General features: G+C 50.7%; 1 protein-coding gene across 4 annotated transcripts in view; it reads left to right on the top strand.

Annotated features, from left to right (window-relative positions):
* MTCL1 (microtubule crosslinking factor 1) overlaps window positions 1-21086 on the top strand; it is a 112669-nt gene that overhangs the window by 59886 nt on the left and 31697 nt on the right. For 2 of the 4 annotated variants that reach the window (XM_027525533.1, XM_027525531.1), the window contains exons 4-7: window positions 7230-7289; window positions 8498-8572; window positions 12257-13432; window positions 14419-14574. In XM_027525533.1, the coding sequence (XP_027381334.1) occupies window positions 7230-7289; window positions 8498-8572; window positions 12257-13432; window positions 14419-14574 (1467 nt within the window). The remainder of the gene's footprint in view (window positions 1-7229; window positions 7290-8497; window positions 8573-12256; window positions 13433-14418; window positions 14575-21086) is intronic. The other 2 variants (XM_027525534.1, XM_027525532.1) reach the window with 1 other exon arrangement.

The raw sequence follows: 21086 nt of genomic DNA on the forward strand, positions 1-21086 counted from the left end.
TTTTGCTTATTAATAACCTGCAGTTTAACCTCCTTAGTTCATTTTGTGATGTCCGACTGAGAGCACAGTATTGGGACATGTTTTAGCCAGCAATTTTCTGATTACTGGGCCTGCAGACATGTGTCTCTAAGGTTTAAAATGAATCCACCAGCCCTGTTACAGAGCACGGATGTGTCCAAGTCCCCAGATGTGCCTGTGCAGTGACCTGTCATTTTCATCATTGTGCTCTTTCTTCTCGCAGGAGAAAGTGGCGTCTGCTAGGCTGGGTGTGCTGGCAGTCCCTCTCTGTCCGGGGTGGGCCTCGGGGCCCTGGGCAGTGCAGTGCTGGGCTGGACAGTGCCCCCTGGCTTCACACTCTGTGCCTGGCTGTCTGGGTTCCCAGGCAGCTCTGACTTCCATGGCTGTACCTTTCTTCCGCCAAAGTGTCCCAATATAACTTTCCTGCTCTTCTCTTCATTTCCTTTGTGGTATTTTGTCCTCTGATAATGGTTTTCTGTCTTTTCCAAATAAGGACTTTTGCCTTCTGCAGTCTCAGATCCTTCAGAAGGCATCAGAGTGCCAAGAAATATTTCCCTGCCTTGAGGTGCCTCGTGAGCTGAGCAGCTTGCCACCATTCCTGTAATAGTCTTTGTGCTCTTTGGCTAAAGGAAGGAGAGAGCTCTTCAGATAATGACCCCAGCAATTTGAGGTCAGAAACTTAAAGAAAACAAGCCCAAATGGGGAGATTGGGGTCTGAGGGCTTAAGAGTGCAGGTCAAGGGGGTGCCCCACTTCCGAGTTTGGGGGACCTTGAAACATGACCTGACTTCAGTGTTTTCTTGTCTGTTAACCAATGATAAGAGTGTGTCATATATATATACATTGTGATTCTCCGGGCTCCCGAGAGAAATACAGTAGGTTACATGTGACAAGAAAGTTGAGCATCCTGCCTGGCACGAGTAAACATCCAATAAATGGCAGTTGTTAATCTCGTCACTGTCCTCCCAAGTAGGCGAGAAGAAAGGTGGCCTTGCCACTGTGGCCTTGCAGCATTTCCCACCAGATCCTGGGGGGTTTTTTCTTGTGGTGGACCCGGCAGCATATCTGTGGTACTGCTGACTTCAGAGTGAAGGACCAGTCTCCCTGGGAGATGTTTAGAGGTTAGAGGAGAGAATGAAAGGGAAGGAGGTGTCTCCCAGCTGGGACCTGGTGCTTCTGCCTGAAGGAGAAGGTGGTAATTCCCATCCTTCATGTCTCATAACATAGTGAGAATGGTAATACAGGTAAAAAGGTGTTAATAACGTCCTCCTAAAAGGAAGAAGGCCCAGGCACCTTCATTTTCTTGCTCTGATGGTACAGCTGTGTGCTGCAAATCAGCACTCAAAATCCAAACAACTTGCAAAATAATAAGAATTTGTATGGGCTTCTCTGATAGCTCAGCTGGTAAAGAATCCACCTGCAATGCAGGAGACCCCAATTCAATTCCTGGGTTGGGAAGATCCCCTGAAGAAGGGATAGGCTATCCACTCCAGTATTCTTGGGCTTCCCTGGTGGCTCAGCTGGTGAAGAATCCTCCTGCAGTGTGGCAGACCTGGGTTAGATCCCTGGGTTGGGAAGATCCTTTGGAGGAGGGCATGGCAGCCTCCAAGAATACTCCAGTATTCTTGCCTAGAGAATCCCCATGGACAGAGGAGCCTGTTACATGACAGTCCGTGGGGCTGCAAAGAGTCAGACACGACTGAGCGACTAAGCACACAGCAAGAATCTTTAAGAATTCTGACACTCCTCTGCCTCCATCCATACTCTCTCCCATGCTGACTCATAATCTACAGCATCCTAAATTTCATTTGCTGCCTTTTATTCGCAATATAAAATTTAAGCCCAAAGTCTGTATCTGAAATGTTGTTGCAATTGAGAGCTTGATAGTTTTTCTGAAATCACTGGAAAGAAACTGTCTTACTTAAAATGTTAAGAATTGACACGCAAGTCCAAATAATTGCCTGACTTCATGTTTATTTAATCATATCCAATACTCAGCAAGTAAAACAAATGGCTTAAAACTCAACATTCAGAAAACAAAGATCATGGCATCCGGTCCCATCACTTCATGGCAAATAGATGGGGAGACAGTGGAAACAGTGACAGACTTTATTTTCTTGGGCTCCAAAATCGTTGCAGATGGTGACTACAGCCATGAAATTAAAAGACTCTTGCTCCTTGGAAGAAAAGCTATGACAAACCTAGACAGCATATTAAAAAGCAGAGATATTACTTTGCCAACAAAGGTCTGTCTGGTCAAAGCTATGATTTTTCCAGTAATTATGTACGGATGTGAGAGTTGGACCATAAGGAAAGCTGAGGGCTGAAAAATTGATGCTTTTGGACTGTGGTGTTGGAAAAGACTCTTGAGAGTCCCTTGGACAGCAAGGAAATCAAACCAGTCAATCGTAAAGGAAATCAATGCTGAATATTCACTGGAAAGACTGATGCTGAAGCTCCAGTACTTCAGCACCTGATGCAAAGAGCTGACTCACTGGAAAAGACCCTGATGCTGGGAAAGATTGAAGGCAGGAGGAGAAGGGGACAACAGAGGATAAGATGGTAGAATGGCATCACCAATTCACTGGACATGAGTTTGAGCAAGCTCCGGGAATTGGTGATGGACAGAGAAGACTGGTGTGATGCCATCAGTGGGGTTGCAAAGAGTTGGACACAGCTGAGCAACTGATCTGAACTGACTGAATACTCAGCAAATGTATCAGCCATAGATGGATTCAATTTGGATCCAAACTCAATTTTTTTTCCTTCTCAATAGGAATTTTAGAGTTGGTCTGATGGCAGTTGGCCAGGCTAAAAAGGAAGAGTGGACTGAATCACAGGGGAGTCACCCTTCTGGGTTCTGTTCATTCGACAGTCAGCATTCACCCCTTTCCTTATTTGTTGAAAGACTCTCCACTGGATCTGAGTCATCTGGAGGGGTGAGCTGGCCATGATGCTCATACCCCTCCTCCTGCACCCTGGGTCCCCACCAGCACACCCAGAGCATGGAGCCCTACCTGGGCAAGACTTGAGATGTGAGTGCAAAGGGACCTGTACCCTAGTCTGGGACTCATGACAGCTTAGCACATGTCTGCAGTGCTGTGGGGTGCCTGGCCAGTCCCCCTAACTCTCAGAGGGCTTCCTGGTCTCTTTCACCAACCATATGTGTACCAGTTATACCTCAAGGACCAAACTAATAAAAGCAGCATCACCTTGTGAAAAGAGACCCCAAACCTGGCTGATAACTTCTGGTGAGGCCATTGTCATCCCACACAGACACCTGTGATTCAGTGATGGCCTCTTTCCTCTGACCTCTTTAGTGGAGGAAAATATGTTGATATGTGGATCCTTTATATGTTTATCCTAAGAAATATGTTGATCCTTTATTTCCCAAAGAGATGGAGACCTCAATAATAACCATATTTACAAAACCCATGTCTTAAAACAAGGCTTACTTACCAGACATAACTGAATGTAGAAAGCCCTTTTTCAACACTGTATGCAAATTAGTTAGGTTTTTGCATGTATATTTAAGACTATACTTCAACTAGTGTTTGTATCTTCAGCATGTGTACTTTAATCAGGTGGTGAATTATTCTTTCAGTCTTCGGTAGTAACTGGAAGTTGTCTTATGCTTTTGGTATTGCTTTGTAAAAGATTTTCATTTCAGAGAGGAGTGTTCACCTTTACCATTTAGCATAGTGATTTAAGTGTTGATCATTCCATTCAAGGAGAGTCATAATTTTTAATGGTAAATAGTGAGGTTTTGGTGGCTCAGACGGTAAAGCGTCTGCCGACAATGCGAGAGACCCAGGTTCAATCCCTGGGTTGGGAACATCCCCCTGGGGAAGGAAATGGCAACCCACTCCAGTACTCTTGCCTGGAGAATCCCATGGATGGAGGAGCCTGATGGGCTACAGTCCATGGGGTCGCAAAGAGTCGGACACGACTGAGTGACTTCCGCTGTAGTGGACAGAATTTCATTTCCTGTTTTTTTAACTGCAAAGGAAACAGTATTCGCTGCCGATAAATTTGGAGACTTTGAAAAGCCATGCAAAAAATTAGAATCACTTGTAATTCTATCATCCAAAGGGGATCACTGTTCACATTTTGATAAACCTTTTTTCTAGTTGACTTTTATCACATACGTATGAAATACATATGCATACTTATAATTTATAGATATAAGTTGAAGTCACAAAATACATGCTATTTGTAGTCGGCATTTTCCTCTTAGTATATTTCCTGAATCTTTAAGTGTTCTTCAGAAACATCATTTTAATAACCTGCACAGTGTTCATTTACTATTATGAGAGGTACTGTGATGAGCGTTCTTGGTTCATTCATAAATCTTCACACAAGGATCAGTGTTTTTCTTTAGGACACATTGCCAGAGGTGGGATTCCTGGGTCACATATATGCACTGGTCAGGCTGCACTGCCCACTGGAAGTCCACTCGTGCTGATCCGTATGGGGGGCTGGTCTGGGGACACTTGCTAACACTGGGCGTCATACTTCTTTTGGTTCATAAATCTCTTAAGGGAGAAACTATACCTTGTTGCTTTAATTACTAGTCATCATGTTTATTGGCCGTTTGTTTATTTTCTTATTAAGATGGTTTTCCTTTCCCTATTGCTTGCCAAATATTGTTCTTTTGTCTGTCTTGTGTTCAAAAAATCCTTTTTTCCCCATTTTATCATTTGCTTTTTAATACTATTAAGTGTTTTATTTTGATAATATAAAAATTTTTAATCTTACAAATCCACTCATCTTTCCTTGGATGTTTCAGCTTTCATTTCTTGTGTTTATAAAGTCCATGCCCCCAAAACAAATAGAAATTCATCTCTCTCTTTCTGAGATTTTGTGTGCATGTCTTCTACATCTAGATTTTTAATTCATCTGAAATTTTTAAAAATACATAGTGTGGATCTGTTTTGGTTTTTTTTCTTCCTAATCCATAGATGAGGCTGTGCTCCAGTAAAACTTAGTCACAAAATAGGCTGTGGGTTGATTGGTCCTGATGGCCTTAGTTTGCCTATCTCTGTTTTAGCTGAATTTTTGAATCTTTTAAGTCCGTCATCCTCGTCTCCCTTACAAATACAAAAAAAGTACTTGTGTTTGTGTATGTGTATATATATATGTGTGTGTATATTGTCACACACACAAATACTTTTTATGTGTGTATATGTTACACTGTCCCATGGGCAGAGGAGCCTGGTAAGCTACAGTCTGTGGGGCCCCAAAGAGTCAGACACGAGTGCAATGATGATGGTACAGTATATATATATATATAGAGAGAGAGAGAGAGAGGAATTTGGCTAAAGAGTCTTATAAAATGATTTGGGAAAAATGTGACATGTTTATAACATAGGATTTTCCCATCAAGCAACACCCAGCGTTCATCTGTGTCCATCACCAACCAAAATTTTATAGTTTCTTTGCTGCTGGTTAATTTCAGTCCTTGCGGTGTTTCTCATTGTAGTTGCCACTGTGACTAGGATCTGTGTCAGGGTTCCCACAACCCCCTGCCTCTTCCCTGGTTCACTGGAATGATCACAGGACTGGGCAGTTGTGTTCAGGGCAGGACAAGGGAGAAGACTCCCCACCCCCAACCAGGCAGGTCAGTGGAGGAGCTACTGCAGCTGGGGTTCTGGGACCAGCTTCCACCCTGCTCCCCACCCGCTCCCCACCCACACCAACTCTAACTTCTCATCTCTTCTCTCAGTTACCTTTTCACCAGGCCACCAGCCTCCAGGAGGCTCAGGGCAGCTAGAGTTTTAGTTGTTTCTTAACCCCGAGATTCATCCAATACATGGCATGATCTAATGTGACACCAAGACACCAAAATGTACACAGAACTGAGTGAATTAACTTTAGATCCGACATGATGGAGGCGGCCTGCAGAAGAGCCTCCTCCCCAGGCCAGGTAGAGTGAGAGGTGCGGCAGAGGCTCGAAGCCCAGAGGGCACTGCCACGCTCTCCCCCTACCCCATGAGCTCCCCTGGAGGAGGGGATTTGTCCCTTCTTTTAGGGGGAGCTGCAGAGGGAAGGCAGCAGCTGTGGGGGAATCCTTTCCGCCACAGGCTCCCTAAGGTCTGAATGATGCCGGTCTGAACTCTCCAGACTGCTTTCTTCTGAAATGTGCTGTGACGATGTCCATCCTCTCAGCTCCTTTGTCGTCCCCTCAGAGCTCTTCCCTCTCCTTCCAGCCGTTCTGTCTCCTCCCTTTGCCCAAGGGGGGACTGCCTTGGCTTCCTGCCCCTCCGTCTCAGACACTCCTTGGCCCTTTGATTGATACATATGCTTGTCTTTCAGACATACTTCTTGCCCACAGCAGGCCAAGGTGCTCTGTGATGGGTGTAAAACTAGCTACTTCCCATATGAATACATGATGAGCTTGCTAAGACCTCTAAGAGGGAGGTTTAATCAGGAATTGCAGTGGCTTCGTGGGGAATATTGCGACCTGGATTCTCCATAAACCAGGACCACCGTCTCTCCCTTCCGACCACTTTCTGTCTCACCGCTTACCCACAGGGGCCCAGGAAACAGCAATTATTTTTTTTAATTGAATTTATTTTTGGCACTGCTGGGTCTTCATTGCTGCCTGAGGGCTTTCTCTAGTTGAGTAAGTGGGGGCTCCTCTCTAGTTGTGGCGCACAGTCGTCTTGTTGCTGTGGCTTGTCTGGTTTCAGAGCACAGGCTCTGGAGCGCGGGCTCAGTAGTTGTGGTACACAGGCTTAGCTGCCCCACGGCCTGTGCGATCTTCTTAGACCAGGAATTGAACCCATGTCCCTTTCGTTGGCAGGTGATTCTTAACCGCTGGACCACCAGGTGAGGCCAGCAATTAGTTTTGATATTAGCCCAAACAAAACATAATTCAGAGGAGAAATCACCCTCAGAACATTACGTATGTGTTTTCCAACGCTTCCTACCCTCTTCCCGTCCCCCCTCCTCAGTCACAATGATCCTGGCGTCCCTGTTTATGAAACTGAACGATTGGGGAAAACCCCAAGTTCAATAATCAGGACTTGAAGCCTCTCAGGAGGCAAACACCTCCCAAGCTCTACTTTGTTTTGTGATTCCAGTGATAAAAGAGCCTCCTTCCACTGTGTGTGTGTCCCCTCCCGGGGGCGAGGGGACATGCTGCCTTGAGCCGGTTCCTACATGTGACCCCCCCACTTTGTAACAGAATGTCGCCTGGCTCTGTTTCAGAGTTCCTTGAAGAGAAGAGGCAGCCGGGAAGCGTACAAAGAGAAGAAAGCCTTCACCCAGGTAAGCAGCATCTCACTCTCATGTGATGTCTCCTCATTTTGAGTTTTCTTGAAAAGTGTGAGCATCACCTTGAAGGTCGCCAAAGAATCACCACCTGTGCAGTCATCTGAGCTCACCCAGAGCCTCCATGGGTGAATTGTCTTCCCAAACCAAGAGCTCTTCCCTTTTGTTTCTTTCACTGGTCGGCTGGTGGTTTCCTCAAGAAGGAGGGGAACAGACCGACTTCCTGGGCAGCATAATCGGTGCCGTTCGGGGCTCTGCTGTGTTCTCAGATGGTGACGGGCATTCTGGCCGTCCAAGTCAGTCACACAGTAAAAGAGTGAGATAGCACAGCTGCCGTCACGTCGGGTTGTCCAGAAAGCATCGTTTTGAGGGTTGGAGTTTTTTTTTTAATGCACAAGCTGAATAGTATCTTAAATTGCCCTAATCGAAAGCAAGGTGTTCTCTGCAAGGTGGTCAGAGTGGGGCCCTCTGCACACAATGCATTGTGTCCTTCAGAACTTCTTTTCTGAACACACTGCATTTCTTTCTTTGTTTTCTAAATTGCTACTACTATTAGATTTTGGAAAGAACAAGGCCTCTTTGGGGTGTCTGCTCCCTGGAGACCCCAGAGCACAGAGTGATGAGAGAGACACCACGGAGAGTCCAGGAAACTACGAGGCCCAGTGCCCACCCCTCTGTGAATCCCCCCTCCCCATTCCCTTGGGTCTCTGCTCTCCCTGAAGCCCCCATCCCCACAGCAGCTTTCATGGAGGGCCAGGGAGAAGGAAATGGCAACCCACTCCAGTGTTCTTGCCTGGAGAATCCCAGGGACGGGTGATCCTGGTGGTCTGCGGTCTATGGGGTCACACAGAGTCGGACACGACTGAAGTGACTTAGCAGCAGCAGCAGCAGGCCTGGTGAGCCGGAGAAACGGCAAGGCTTAGCTGTTTTCTTCCGTGTCTCTGCTGCCCAAATCTCACTTTGGAACTGCTAATAATGGGGACGTTAAAGCCTGTTGTCCCCAGATGCTGGGCGCTTCGGCCCCTGGCCTTCAAGACTGTTTCAACTTCTGGCTTCTGACCGGGGAAGAGCTGTTCTTTAAAAGCGTCATCTTTGCATATCGTGGGGTGACTAGTGCAGTGCACTCACCGGGGGTCAGTGAGGCTGGGAGCAGGAGGGGGAGACCTGAGAGTGGGGTCATTGAGCGGGGAGTTTCTGTCTGGCAGAACGGAGGAGCCGAGCACCTTGGGAACTGCAGGTCTACAGCCAAAGCTCAGAGGAAACTGCCGCCCCGGCGCAAGGTAGGAGCGCGAGCAGTGGTCGGCGGCGCTGGGGTGCTGGCCAGAGGCAGACTTGCAAGCCAGACAATATACACCCGCAGCGTTATATTTCTGTTGCTTGTCAAGGCCTTTCCGCTGGTGGCGGCGGTGGTGGTCCTGTGTGCGTCCTCCCCCACCCCGGGCCGTGCTGGGCTTCTCTGCCACACCACAGAGAGTCACGTGGGCCGGCTACTGGATCTGCTTCATGCTCCTTCCTGGAGCTGTCGGACCGTCTCCTGAAACCAGAGCTCGAGGTCGGCCTTGCCCCTCCCGGGGAGTCTTGGCAGAGTTCTAGAAAGTCTTCAGTTACCAGATAAGATGGGTGTCCAGCCTGTGCTGCTACAGCTGAGGCTGTGATTCCCCCATCGTATCAGAAGAAGTTGGCCTCCTGCCCCAGAACAGGCCGAGCCCGGCTCCCCCCAGCCTCCCCTTACCTTCATGCCGGCTTCGGCTGCCCCCACTGAGCAATGAAGTTGACCACACACTCCCTCGGTTTCAAAGACGGCCTTTTTTTTTTTTTTTTAATCAAAACTTGCATTAGTCCTGGTGGCAGGGCTGGCTGTGCATGGGTGTTGCGTAGAAACAAAGCATGCTTTCATCATATGTTAGAATTCCTGGTGTGGGGGTAGTTTCTTTCCTTAAGGAGCTGGAGCCTTTTTGGATATTTGGTCAATCCTCAGGTAATCTATGAATCGGACGCTTACTAGGGTATGTCGTAGAATCCTGCTTTTTTACCCGGCCTGGGTTTAAGTTCGAGGAGACAGGGGAGGAAGATGGTTCTGATTTAGAATCAGATTTGTGGGGAATGGCGGGCGGGGGGGGAACAGTGTAAGGTTTCCAGAAGTCAAGGCGATTTCAGGGATTGCTGGGGTTTTGTACCATGTAGGGGGGTGCAGATAAGTGCTTCTATCTGAGCACAGAGCCCTGAGGAACACCAGACTCCATATGCATCCTCCAACAGTTCAGCTCAACTTCTGGGGGGAACAACCCTCAGGAGAGACAGCCTGAGATGCCCTGACCCTGGTTTGAGATAGAAGCGTCCTGAACTGTGCAGGGGGCTCTGCCGCTCGGCCGCCACCATCTCAAGGGCTCACCAGTCGTGAGATTCCAGGGAGGGTGGGTCAGGACACTGGTCCCGCCTGGGACTCTGCCCAGGCTTGAGTCCCGGGCTGAAGGTGGAATTCCCCTGGGACAGGTGACATTCCCCTCCACTGTCTCCACGGCTGTCCCCAGCACTGAAGTGAACTTCTGTGCTTAAGTTGGAGACAGGATGGTGTAGGTGATTCTAGACTCAGGACAAGCACTAGCTACCAGGTTAACGATGGGGCTAAACATCTTTCTCTCCTGGGCTTGTCACCCCTGAAGTGATTCATTTACAAAGTACTGACTCTGTCTCCACTGACACCTGTTTTAGTTTATTCAAACCCCTTCTTGTGACAACAAAGACCTCTCTATATTTGGACACATAGATTTCTTATAAATCTATATCAAAAAATTTAAAAAGATGCTTTTGATCTGCTTTCGAAAGTTCTAAGAACCTGGGTTGTTTAACATGCCAATTTCTGGTACACAATATGTCTTCAGTATTTCCTGAAGGAATGAATAACAAATAAGTAGGCTTTTCCCCTTAGTGTTAAGTTAGGATTAAATACTGTATGTGTTTTATGGCCCATGTATTCTGTGTAGGCCCTGTACATCGTTACCCCAGCAGTGATGGTAACCTATCTTGCTCCATTGCGTGGCCAGTCAGCTTTACTTCCAGTTGTCGCAGACCCCTCGTTACGTCCACCTTTGTTGTTGTTCAGTCGCTAAATTGTGTCTGACTCTCTGCGACCCCATGGATTGCAGCACACCAGGCTTCCCTGTCCCTTACCATCTCCTGGAATTTGCTCAAACTTACGTCCATTGAGTCGGTGATGCCATCCAACCATTTCATCCTCTGTGGCCCCTTTTCCTCCTGTCTTCAATCTTTCCCAGCATCAGAGTCTTTTCCAATGAGTCAGCCCTTCGCATCAGGTGGCCAAAATATTGGAGCTTCAGCTTCAACATCAGTCCTTCCAATGAATATTCAAATTTGATTTCCTTTAGGATTGATTGGTTTGATCTCCCTGCAGTCCAAGAGACTCTTAAGAGTCTTCTCCAGCACCACACTTCAAAAGCATCAATTCTTTGGTGTTCAGCCTAACCAAAACCAAACCAGACTCTTAATGTGAGAAGTTCTAGATCATGAAGACTGTGCCCTCCTCCCAGTGACATTTATATATCACTCCTGATATGCAAAGAGGAAGAAAAAAAGTTACTTGCTCCTTTCCCCCAAATTCATTGAGTTTCAGACAAAGCAGAAAGTTGGCTTCAGGTCTAGTGGTGAGAGGAGGCAAGGTAGGGGCTCCCAGGGAGGTCTTTCTGCCTAGTGGTGAGTGTGCAGCAGGAACCGGTGGAGAATGAACCATGTTCTCTTGCTGACCCGTCTGCACAAGTGACCAGCTGGAGGAGCTCCCCCCACCCCCAGGGTTGATTTGCTGGTTTGATGACTCTTCCTCCCTGGTGATGGGATGTGACCACCAAATAAGGAGGGAGACTTTGTCTAAGTCTGGGTTCCCAGGAATCTTTTGGAACTTGATGACCAATCACAGAGAAATGAGTCATGACACTGGTCACTGTTGCCAGCCACCCAAGTGTCATTTATGAAGCTGTAGCATGAGCCTAGATCCAGAATTGATGCAGTTCCAAGGTGTGGAGACCGCATGGGGAAGGCAAGGGTCACTCTCTAGTTGGTCCTGAAAGGGCCTTCTGGACCTTGGTCGAGCAGTGTGGGGTTTTAGCAGACAGCCTGCTCCCGTGACCCTCCAGAGTCCTCTGGGTACCTGAGGAGCCCTACTTTTTAGATTTTAAACCGCTTAACACCTTGCCTTGGGTTTCTGGGATTAATTTCCTGCTGTCATAGCCACTAAAACGTGCTGAAGTCGAGTTTGCATGGAGAGAGGGTGTGAGTCATCCGGGCCTTAAGTTTACAGTATCCATCTCATACTAACCGCCAGAGCCGGGTGCTTACTCTGCAGCTTAGCATCCAGAGGCCCTCATGCCCATCATCTTGAGTCATCCTCACATCATCCATGGGATGAGCTGGGGGAGGAGGATGGTGGGGGGGTTGCCTTGTCTTAGGTTCTCAGATTTGTGGAAAGCCAGGCTGATTTGGGGTCACCTGGCCTCCCCATCCCGTTAGGACCTATGAGGTGCTGGCGGCCCCACTGTGGAGGGAGGAGGTAAGTGGCAACAGGTAGAAGTTGGCACAGAGGCCTGTCCACCTGTCCCAGGCTAAGCCTGGGGTCTGGGGTGTCTCACAGGTCAGGATGGACCCAGAGAAGTGGGGTGGGCCGCCACACTGTGGCGGTGCTGGGCTTCATTGCTCACTCCTCTCCATTCATCTCCTGGGTGATGGTTTTCATGTGCACCTTTGCCCAAACAGGCCTTGGTGCCCCCATGAAGGACCAGGCCTGCCCCGTCTGTCATGGCCCCTCTCAGTGGACCCCATGCACTGACGGGAAGAGTGGTGTTTCATGTGTGGTGTGTGTGTGTGTGTGAGGGGTGAGGTGCGAGGAAAATCGTCAAAAACAGGAAGGTGTGATATTTTCAAATAACCCTGGTCTGGGCTCTCTCTCTGGGCAGGATGACAGCGCGGATCTGAGGTGCCAGCTCCAGTTTGCCAAAGAGGAGGGCTCGCTGATGCTCAGGAAGATGGCCAAGCTGGGGCGCGAGAAGGACCGGCTGGAGCAGGAGCTGCAGAGGTACAGGGCCCTCTACGGGGACGCTGACAGCCCCCTGCCCACGGGCGAGGCCGGCGGGCCACCCAGCACCCGGGAGGCGGAGCTGAAGCTGCGGCTGAGGCTGGTGGAGGAGGAGGCCAGCATCTTGGGCCGGAAGATCGTGGAGCTGGAGGTGGAGAATCGGGGCCTCAGGGCTGAGATGGAAGACCTGCGCGGCCGGGAATCCCTGCCCGGTGGGCCGACCTCGCCCTTCGGGGGTGACTCCCTGGAGTCCTCGGCTGAGCTGCGCCGGCACCTGCAGTTCGTGGAGGAGGAGGCGGAGCTGCTGCGGCGGTCCATCTCCGAGATCGAGGACCACAACCGGCAGCTGACCCACGAGCTGAGCAAGTTCAAGTTCGAGCCGCGGCCCGAGCCGGGCTGGCTGGCAGGGGGCGGGGCGCCCCTGCAGGACGAGCTCCAGGCGGTGCGGCTGCCGATAAGCGAGCTGAGCGGGGAGGTGCTGACGCTGCAGCCGGGCCCGCACGCCCCGAGCCCGCGGGACAGTGATGCTGACAGCGACACGGGCCGAAGGAGCGACGACGGTGAGGACGGACGCGTGCAGCCTCGCCGGGAGGGCCCCATTGGCGGCGAGAGTGACTCGGAGGAGACCTTCGAGAAGACGTCTGGCTTCGGAAGCGGGAGGCCGTCGGAGGCCGGCGAGTGCCCGGCGGAGCTGCTGCGCGCGCGGGAGGACTCGGAGCGCCTGGCGAGCATCAGGCACGAGGCGGAGCGGCTGGAGCGCATGGTGGAGCGCATCATCACGGACACCGAGGCCGCTCTCCCGGGCGGAGAGGCCTCGCCCGGGGCCTGCGGCCAGGGCATCAGGGAGGAGCCCCAGCTGCTGGGGACCCTCAACGCCAGGATGAAGGCATTCAGGAAAGAGCTCCAGGCCTTCCTGGAGCAGGTGGAGCGACTGGGGGAGGGCCTGTCCCCGCTGCCCCAGCTCACCGAGTCATCCAGCTTCCTGTCCTCTGTGACCTCCGTATCCCGGGACTCCCCGGTGGGGAACCTGGGCAAGGAGCTGGGCCCGGACCTGCAGGTAAGGGGGCTCCTGGCTCTGCCTCCCTGCTCCGTCCTGCTCCTCCTCCTTCTCGCTGGCCTTGCCGCGCTCCAACTCACCTTGCTCACAGCTGCTTGGTTATGATCGCAAACCTGCATTGTACTAAAGCCTCAAGTTTCAACCAAAGCCTTTCTGTTGGTTGGGTTTCTCTCTCTCTTTTTTTTTTTTTTGGTTTGGTTTGGTTTAGCTCTCTTTTGTTTCCTTGTTTCTTTCCCCCTTTCCCTTTTATTTTTAACCACGCCACTGCTCTTGGCTAAGAGGTCCTCCCTCTTGACACGAGGCTAACCCACTGGCAGCACCAAGGATGGACGCATTCTGTCCCTTCTCCTTTTTTTTGGCGTCCTCAATGACCAGCCATCTCGATGAAGAAGCAAAGAGGAGTTTGAAGCGCAGTGCAAGCGCTCTTCGAAGTCAGGATAATTAGCAGACTCCCGGGAGCGGGTGCATCCGTGCCTGGGTTCACCGCCTCAGGGACAGTCCAGCCCACCGGCTCCCTCTGTGACACAACTGGGGCAGGCAAGGAGCGTGGTGGAGAGAAGGATGGCTTTGACAGCATCCCGGAGCCGAGGGCGGCGAGTGGTGTGGCCCAGACGGCTCTCCGTGCACCGCCCTGGACTGTGGCGTTTGGTGCCCGATGCCTGACTGCGGGCGAGTCTCGCTCCCGCGTCCCCATCGCATGCGCCTCGTGACCAGCGTGTTGCATTCTCCCGTTTCTCTGTTTGCCTTTCAGATCTTTCAGCCTGCCGTTTTGCTGCTCCTCCTCCTGGCTCTGTTCTCTCCTCTCTCTGACGCCGCTGTGTTTACGTTGGTTTCTCTGGTCATGCTTTTCCTCATCCCATAGATTTCCAGCTGTCTGTCTACCTCCCCCCTCCCCCACCTCACCCTCTTGTCCTTTGTGTTTTGTTTAAAATTGTAAGACAAGAACAAAAGCAAAAAAAAACAAATCCCTCCCATGCACCTCACAGTCCAAACTGAGAGATCAGATGGAGTGGCAGCCGGGGCAGGAGCGAGGGGAGGAGCGGGGTCACCTCCATCTCCGCACCGCACGGGAGCTGCACCGCCGAGCCGACGGGGATGCCGGGAGCTGCCGGCCTGGAGCCCAGAGCTGCTTCAGCCTCGAGGTGAGCAGGGGTCCCCCTCACCTTCCCACTCCTCCTTTGCTGTGTGTTTGTGTGACGGTTCCCACCTAGGTCCAAGGCCCCTAGGGAACATGATGGGGATATGGGGCATGTGGGATCAGAGGGGTACTTAACTGAATCAGAATCCATGGCATACAACTGAACTGGGGGATTCACACGGTGAGGGCAGGGGGCCTGGAAACGAAGCGAAGCGACTGAGACTGATTCATGAGGCTCTGTGGCTGCTTGTCAGGCAGTGAGGAAAGCAGGACTGAAAACCAAGAGTGTCCCACCTGTGTGTCTTGCCCCGCCCCCACCTGCTCCTTTTCTGGATGGTGCTCCAGACATAGGGCAGAACCCAGGGATGCTCTTCTGACCTGGGGGCTCTTCCGCAGTCTCTGTTGCCATAGCAACCCATGTCCACAAATCTCACAGTCACTGTGGATAGTACTGCTTTTCCTCATCCTATAGTTTTCCAGCTGCCTGTCTACCTTCCCCACCCCACCCCACCCCACCCTCTTGTCCTTTGTATTTTGTTTAAAATTGTAAAACAAGAACAAAAGCAAAAAAACAAATCCCTCCCATGCATCTCACAGTCCAAACTGAGAGATCAGATGAGTGGCAGCCGGGGCAGGAGCGAGGGGAGGATCGGGGGTCCTGTTGTAGGTCACAGTTGTCCCGTCAGCGAAGGCTCCTCCCTTTAGGTAATTCCACCAGGACAGAAGGTAGGTGGCCCTGAGGCGGGTGTCTGGCTCTGGTACCGCCTGTTGAGGAAGTTGCCGCAAGGTTAGAGCTGCGTGTTCTGCATTAGGAGAGGTCGGGGTGTTTGCTTCCGGAAGCAAACAGAAGCTCACTTCTCAGTCAGGTGAGAAAGTCCCCTAAGAGTGCTAGGTGCTATGTAACGAAGTATGAATAGTGATCAAGAACCAGAAGGAATATGTCTTGCTGTTGAAGACTACCTGGCAGGAAGGGGTGTCATGGCTCCAGTAGCTGATACCAATGTTCTGTTTGTTCTGGTGTGATTTTATAACTGTCAATGTACAGTAAAAATGGGCAAAAACTAGCCAATCAGACTACATCGAATGACAGCACGTGTAAGGCCAAAACCAGCCCATCTGCATCCTGTCCTGCACACAGGTTACTTTGGCACGAAAACTCATGGCCAGAGGCCGGGCCACATTGCCAGTCTTCTCTGCCCCCAGAGGCCCTTTCTCTGGGTGGTCCGGTGCCCTCCTCCCTCTATACACCGTCCGGGGTGTCCTGTCTACTAAGCGTGTCCCGTTCACTGTGATGAGGTCAGAGGACTCTCTGCCCTGCACCCCCAGGTCCTGCTGGTTCCCCAGGAGCAACAAGTCTGCCCCTGACTCTCCTGGGCATGTGTGCTCTGCAGAGCTTCAGAAGCCACAGAGAATCTGGAGAGAGGAAGATGCTTAGCTGAAACAGTGCCGTGGGAAAATAAACCTTCGTAAAAGGGCACGTAGCAAAGTTAGCTAGTGCTGTGCGGTGACTTTGGGTCACCAAACAATACGGCTCAGAAGGGATCTTCAGACAGACCCCCTCATTCTACAAGTGGGAAGAAAGCACGAGGCAGTGTCAGCAAATTCTCCCCCACCCCAGCTGACTGGTGATGGAGCTAGGGCCAGAACTGCCTCCTCGGGCCTGGCCTGTCCTCTCCCCACCCCCGCCCCTCCCATGAGGAGTGCTACCTATTCAGCAGGGACTGGCCCCCACTGACCACTCCCCACCAGGCCTGGACATTCCAAAAGGCGCTCCATCTCCTTGGGGGCCATTTCCAAACCCAGATCACTCGGGTGACTAATCCTTACGCCCACTATCTTGCCATGGAATGTTTCATCTTTCAAGCGTCTGTCTGGTTTCCTTTAATTTTATACCTTCTAATGAGACAGTAAAAAAAATAAAAAACAACTCTGTAAAAGGCAAGGTCCAGGAGCATCATTTCCTAGAAGGGGAAACTGATTTACTCAGGAGTTAGACACACTTCATTCTGACTTTTTATTCACCAAGGCATTTCACACAGGAGAGAAAACTCATGTATGCAGACACAATTTTAAAATACTTTCTAAAAGATGACACCCCTCTGGTTTCTGGCCCCTCTGACAGCTCCATAGTTTTTCCTTTCATGATGAGAGGAGCCCCATGTTGATCCCACGTAGGGTCTGGTTCTCCGTGTGTGTCCCTGGCATGGATGTCACCCTGGGGCTCAGCTTGGCCTTTGAATGTGAAATTGGGTTAAAGGATCGTACTGTGGACAGTTCTGGGGGGCAGAACCCTCAGAACCCTTTAGTGAAGACTTTGCTGGCAAGACATTGCCAACACTTGGTTTCCCATGAGGCTCTACTGGAAATTGTACACACAGTAGCAGGGCAGCCGGCCAGAGAAGTGACTCTGGGTTAAAGACTCGGCACAGGGCACGGATGCCATGGAGCGCCGTGTAACTGCGGGGAAGGCAGACGGAACAGACGTTTTCGTCTAGAATGGGGCTGAGACTGAGGCGAGGTGTACTGCCAGCAGGGTTTTTTTGTTTTTAAATTGACGCATAGGTGATTTACAATGTTAATTTCTGCTGTTTGGCAGAGTGACTCAGTTACACACATATATACATTCTTCTTCATATTCTTTTCTGTGAAGCTTTATGACAGGATATTGAACTATACAGTATGACCTTCTTGTGCATCCGTCCTGTGTATTCTAGTTGGCATCTGCTAATCCTATCCTCTTCCTCCCCTTTGCTAATGGTGTCTGGACTTCCTCTTCCGTTGCCCTTGACGTGACCTTGGTCTGTCTGCAAACACTAACTACTCTTAAACACATGTGAATTTCCTTCAGCCCTTGGCTCCTTGGAGGTGCTAGTGGAGGGGTTGACAGAAGCCACCTTAGATTGGTGGCTTCAAAGAAGAAACAACTTTCTGAACTGAAGCTGAAGTTTAGAAGATTCTTCAAGTCCCATTTATGAAGTGCCTTCTGTGTGTTTTACGTTATAGATTTCACGTTTGGGGAAAGGGGACAGAAGCTAAGTGCTTATTTGGGAAGATTTGGGTAGACACCAAATCTTAGTAGTATGTTTAACTGCTACTAAGAAGAAGGCAATGGCGCCCCACTCCAGTGCTCTTGCTTGGAAAAGCCCATGGACGGAGGAGCCTCGTAGGCTGCAGTCCATGGGGTCGCTAGGAGTCGGACATGACTGAAGCGACTTAGCAGCAGCAGCAGCAGTCACAAGGCGAAAAAGAAAATAGCTGCCTCTTATTCAGTAGCGTGTTAGCAGATCACAGGTCTGCATGGTGGGAGGCCTGCCCTTTGGGCTGCACATGCTGAGCCCCGGGGGGGCACGGTGTGTCCATATCCTCGCCCAGCCCCTCAGAGCTGCCGCAGCCAGAGAGAGCCAAAGTCCCAACCTGCCAGCACCCATGAGCCTGCTAATGCAGCTACAGAAAAGTTAACCGCTCAGAGGAGAACAAAGCGAGCAGACTTCAGAAAGGCCAATACTCTGGTTGCCTGTTCCTCTCGGTGGCTGCCAGCAAGATTCCCATGTGGCACGGGCGTCTTCCCGGGCTTTGCTCCCTGAGGCTCCCGGCAAGTCGGCTGAGAGCTTCCATCTGTTAAGAAAGCAGGATACGGAATATGTGGTTTGGAATGTGCCGGGCGCCTTAAAAATAGTGCTGAAGAGGAGCACAGGCATGGGTCAGATTACACGTAAATATGAGACTGAGCCTGTGCCCAGAGGATCAAGTTTCTGGGTCAGAAATCCCGGAGTCCTTCTCTCAAGCCCCTCCTCCTGTCCTTTCATCAACGAGAGCACTCTTCGGCCTCAGCTGTGACATACCAGCCTCGATGAAAGGATGTGGGGTTTATATGCCAAGTACGCAGGCACAGGTGCTGACCCGATAAACCGCTTTGGAAAGAAGCAGTAGCAGAACTGCCCCGAACAAAATGGAAGTCATGGGAGATGAGGTCACAGGGAGGGAGACAGAATGGAGTCCTGGTGAATGAGTAGCGTTGTTACCTAGTAAGTAACCATGTGGAAAGATTTTTGATTTTTTGGTTTGATTTGGTTTTTGTTTGTGTATTGAGATAGCGAAGTTGTCTTTAGTGTGGAAAGTAATTTATATGCCACTTTCTCTGAAGATGTCCAGGAAATGAGCAGTGTAGTCGTTGTGGCACAGGCCATGTAGGGGAAGGCTGGAGTGTGGATTCCCAGTGATAATACAGGGAGGTGGTCGTGCTGTCGAGATGAACACGTGTCCATGGCATGGGGACCACCGGGGAAGGCGTCGGTGGAACGTAAACGAACTGCATAGGACGAGGTCAATGTGTTTGGTGACTAATCAGAATCTTAGGTGAGTGGGATGGTTTCTGCAACTCGGTGATGAAGGGGAAGTATGTATGTTTGGTGGGAATCTCTGTGTTGTGTGAAACCTTTCTCACGTATGTGATGTGTATGAGCATGTGCAGTTGTGTGGCGGTGGTGGTGATCCTGGATGGCAGATTCTGCCATCGCCTGTTTGTGTTTTGGTTTTTCCAACACTAGAGTGGCAGCGTCCTACCTAGGAGCAGTTACTTGTCCACAGAGCTTTATTTCTTTTAATGTTTGCTTATTTTTATTTTTGGCTGTGCTGGGTCTTCGTTGCTGTGCGCAGGCTTTTCTTTGGTTGTGAGCACCAGCTACTCTCTTGTGGGGTGCTCGGGCTTCTCCTATTGCAGAGCACAGGTTCTAGGGCGCACGGGCCTCGGTAGCTGTGGCACACAGGCCTAGATGCCCTGTGGCATGTGGGATCTTCTCCGACCAGGGATCGAACTCGTGTCCCCTGCATTGCAAAGGTGGATTCTTAACCACTGGACCAGTGGGCAGCACATCATGCTTCAATGTCAATGATGCCTAAGATTTTTAATAGGACAGTGTTTCCATCTCTAAAAAACATGTCATAAAGGAGCTCGGCCTCCTCTGTCATTGCCATTTGGACATAAAGGTGTAAAAGATGGATTTTACCAGTAACCGTTTTATTGAAGATTCCTGTAGGTATTTTAATGTAAAATGTAGCAGGCAGACCTTGTGCAGCTCCTCCGAGGCACTGGCGTCTGTTCAGTGAAGGAACCCCAGGCCACTCACCCTAAGCATCTTGGGTGGGGGGACTCTGGGGAAAAAAAGAGAGGCCTCCCAATGGGGCAGGAAGAACTCTTAACAAGAAAGTATGAACTCATTAATTATGTAACTGAGGGAGACACTCATGGACTTGGGCAGAGTCCAGAAAGCCGTGTGTGAGGCAGTCATGCATGATCGCCAGCTCTGATGGCCGCAGCTTCTAGAAAGTCATCTAGAAGCCGCCTATGTGGGGCTGCCTCCTCTTGGCCTGGTTTGTGGCGCTGTGGTGGCCGAAGCCCAGGTGATGGCACTGCTCACCGACCCGGCTGCCAGGTTAGAGATGCGGGTGGAGCTCTGGGGGGGCTGCTGAGAGTCACTCTCTGCACCCCGCGGGTGTCTTGTCACTCTGTGCCCCTGCCTCGTGCACGGGTCTGTCCCGTGTCTTCAGCTTGGGCCAAGTTCTCACTGCCACGAAACCCCTTCCTTTGTCCCACCAATCAGCTCTGGGGCTCCGCCAAACAGAATGTATCCACTAAACCCCTTCTTTTGTCCCACCAATCAGCTCGGGGGCTCCCCTGAACAGAGTGTATCCACTAAACCCCTTCCTTTGTCCCACTGATCAGCTCAGGGGCTCCCCCAGAGTGTATCAATAAAGGAGCTTCAGGGTCAGCTTGCGCAGGTAGTCAGACTACATCAGAAAGAGGCAGTGAGATTGACAGACACTATCTGGAAGGTAAATATGACCTGGATCCAGCACCACCTTCTCTGTTCGTAAGCCCCGAGAGAGAGAGGCTGGGCGGTGCTTTATAGGGACTCGGTCTCATGCACCAACTGGGCAGCCTGGACTTGGAGCTGGAGGGCACACGGATAAGGGCACCCAGTCAAGCTGCCCACCTCGGGGTGTCTCACAAAGATCACTGTCTACCTTCCTGCTGGAAAGCACACTTTTCCATCCTGACTTTGGTCAGTATGTGGTCTCAGGAGATGTGGGTTTGATCCCTGGTTCGGGAAGATCCCCTGGAGAAGGGAATGGCAACCCACTCCAGTATTCTTGCCTGGAGAATCCCCATGGACAGAGGAGCCTGGAGGGCTGCAGTCCATGGAGTTGCAGATTCGGTCACGACTGAAGGAGTAACGCGACAGACAAGCTTGCCTACAGCCAGAACCAGTAAAAGGCCTTCCAGGCCGCTGGACATGAAAATGTGTCCGTAATGTCCAGTGTCTGCAGATTGGTACATTTCGTCAGTATCAGGTCAATTTTCTGCTAGATCAACAATTCACCCGTTGTATTAAAAAAAAGCTGCCACTAATTGGACTGTGGCCTTACAGCTCTTTAAGCCATTTTAGAGTAACCTGGTCCTGGCTCAAAATCCTCATCCATTAAGCGCCTCCCCAGAGTTCCCAGGACCTGGGATCA

The sequence above is a fragment of the Bos indicus x Bos taurus genome, chromosome 24, assembly GCF_003369695.1.
Source record: "Bos indicus x Bos taurus breed Angus x Brahman F1 hybrid chromosome 24, Bos_hybrid_MaternalHap_v2.0, whole genome shotgun sequence".
NCBI lineage: Eukaryota > Metazoa > Chordata > Mammalia > Artiodactyla > Bovidae > Bos > Bos indicus x Bos taurus.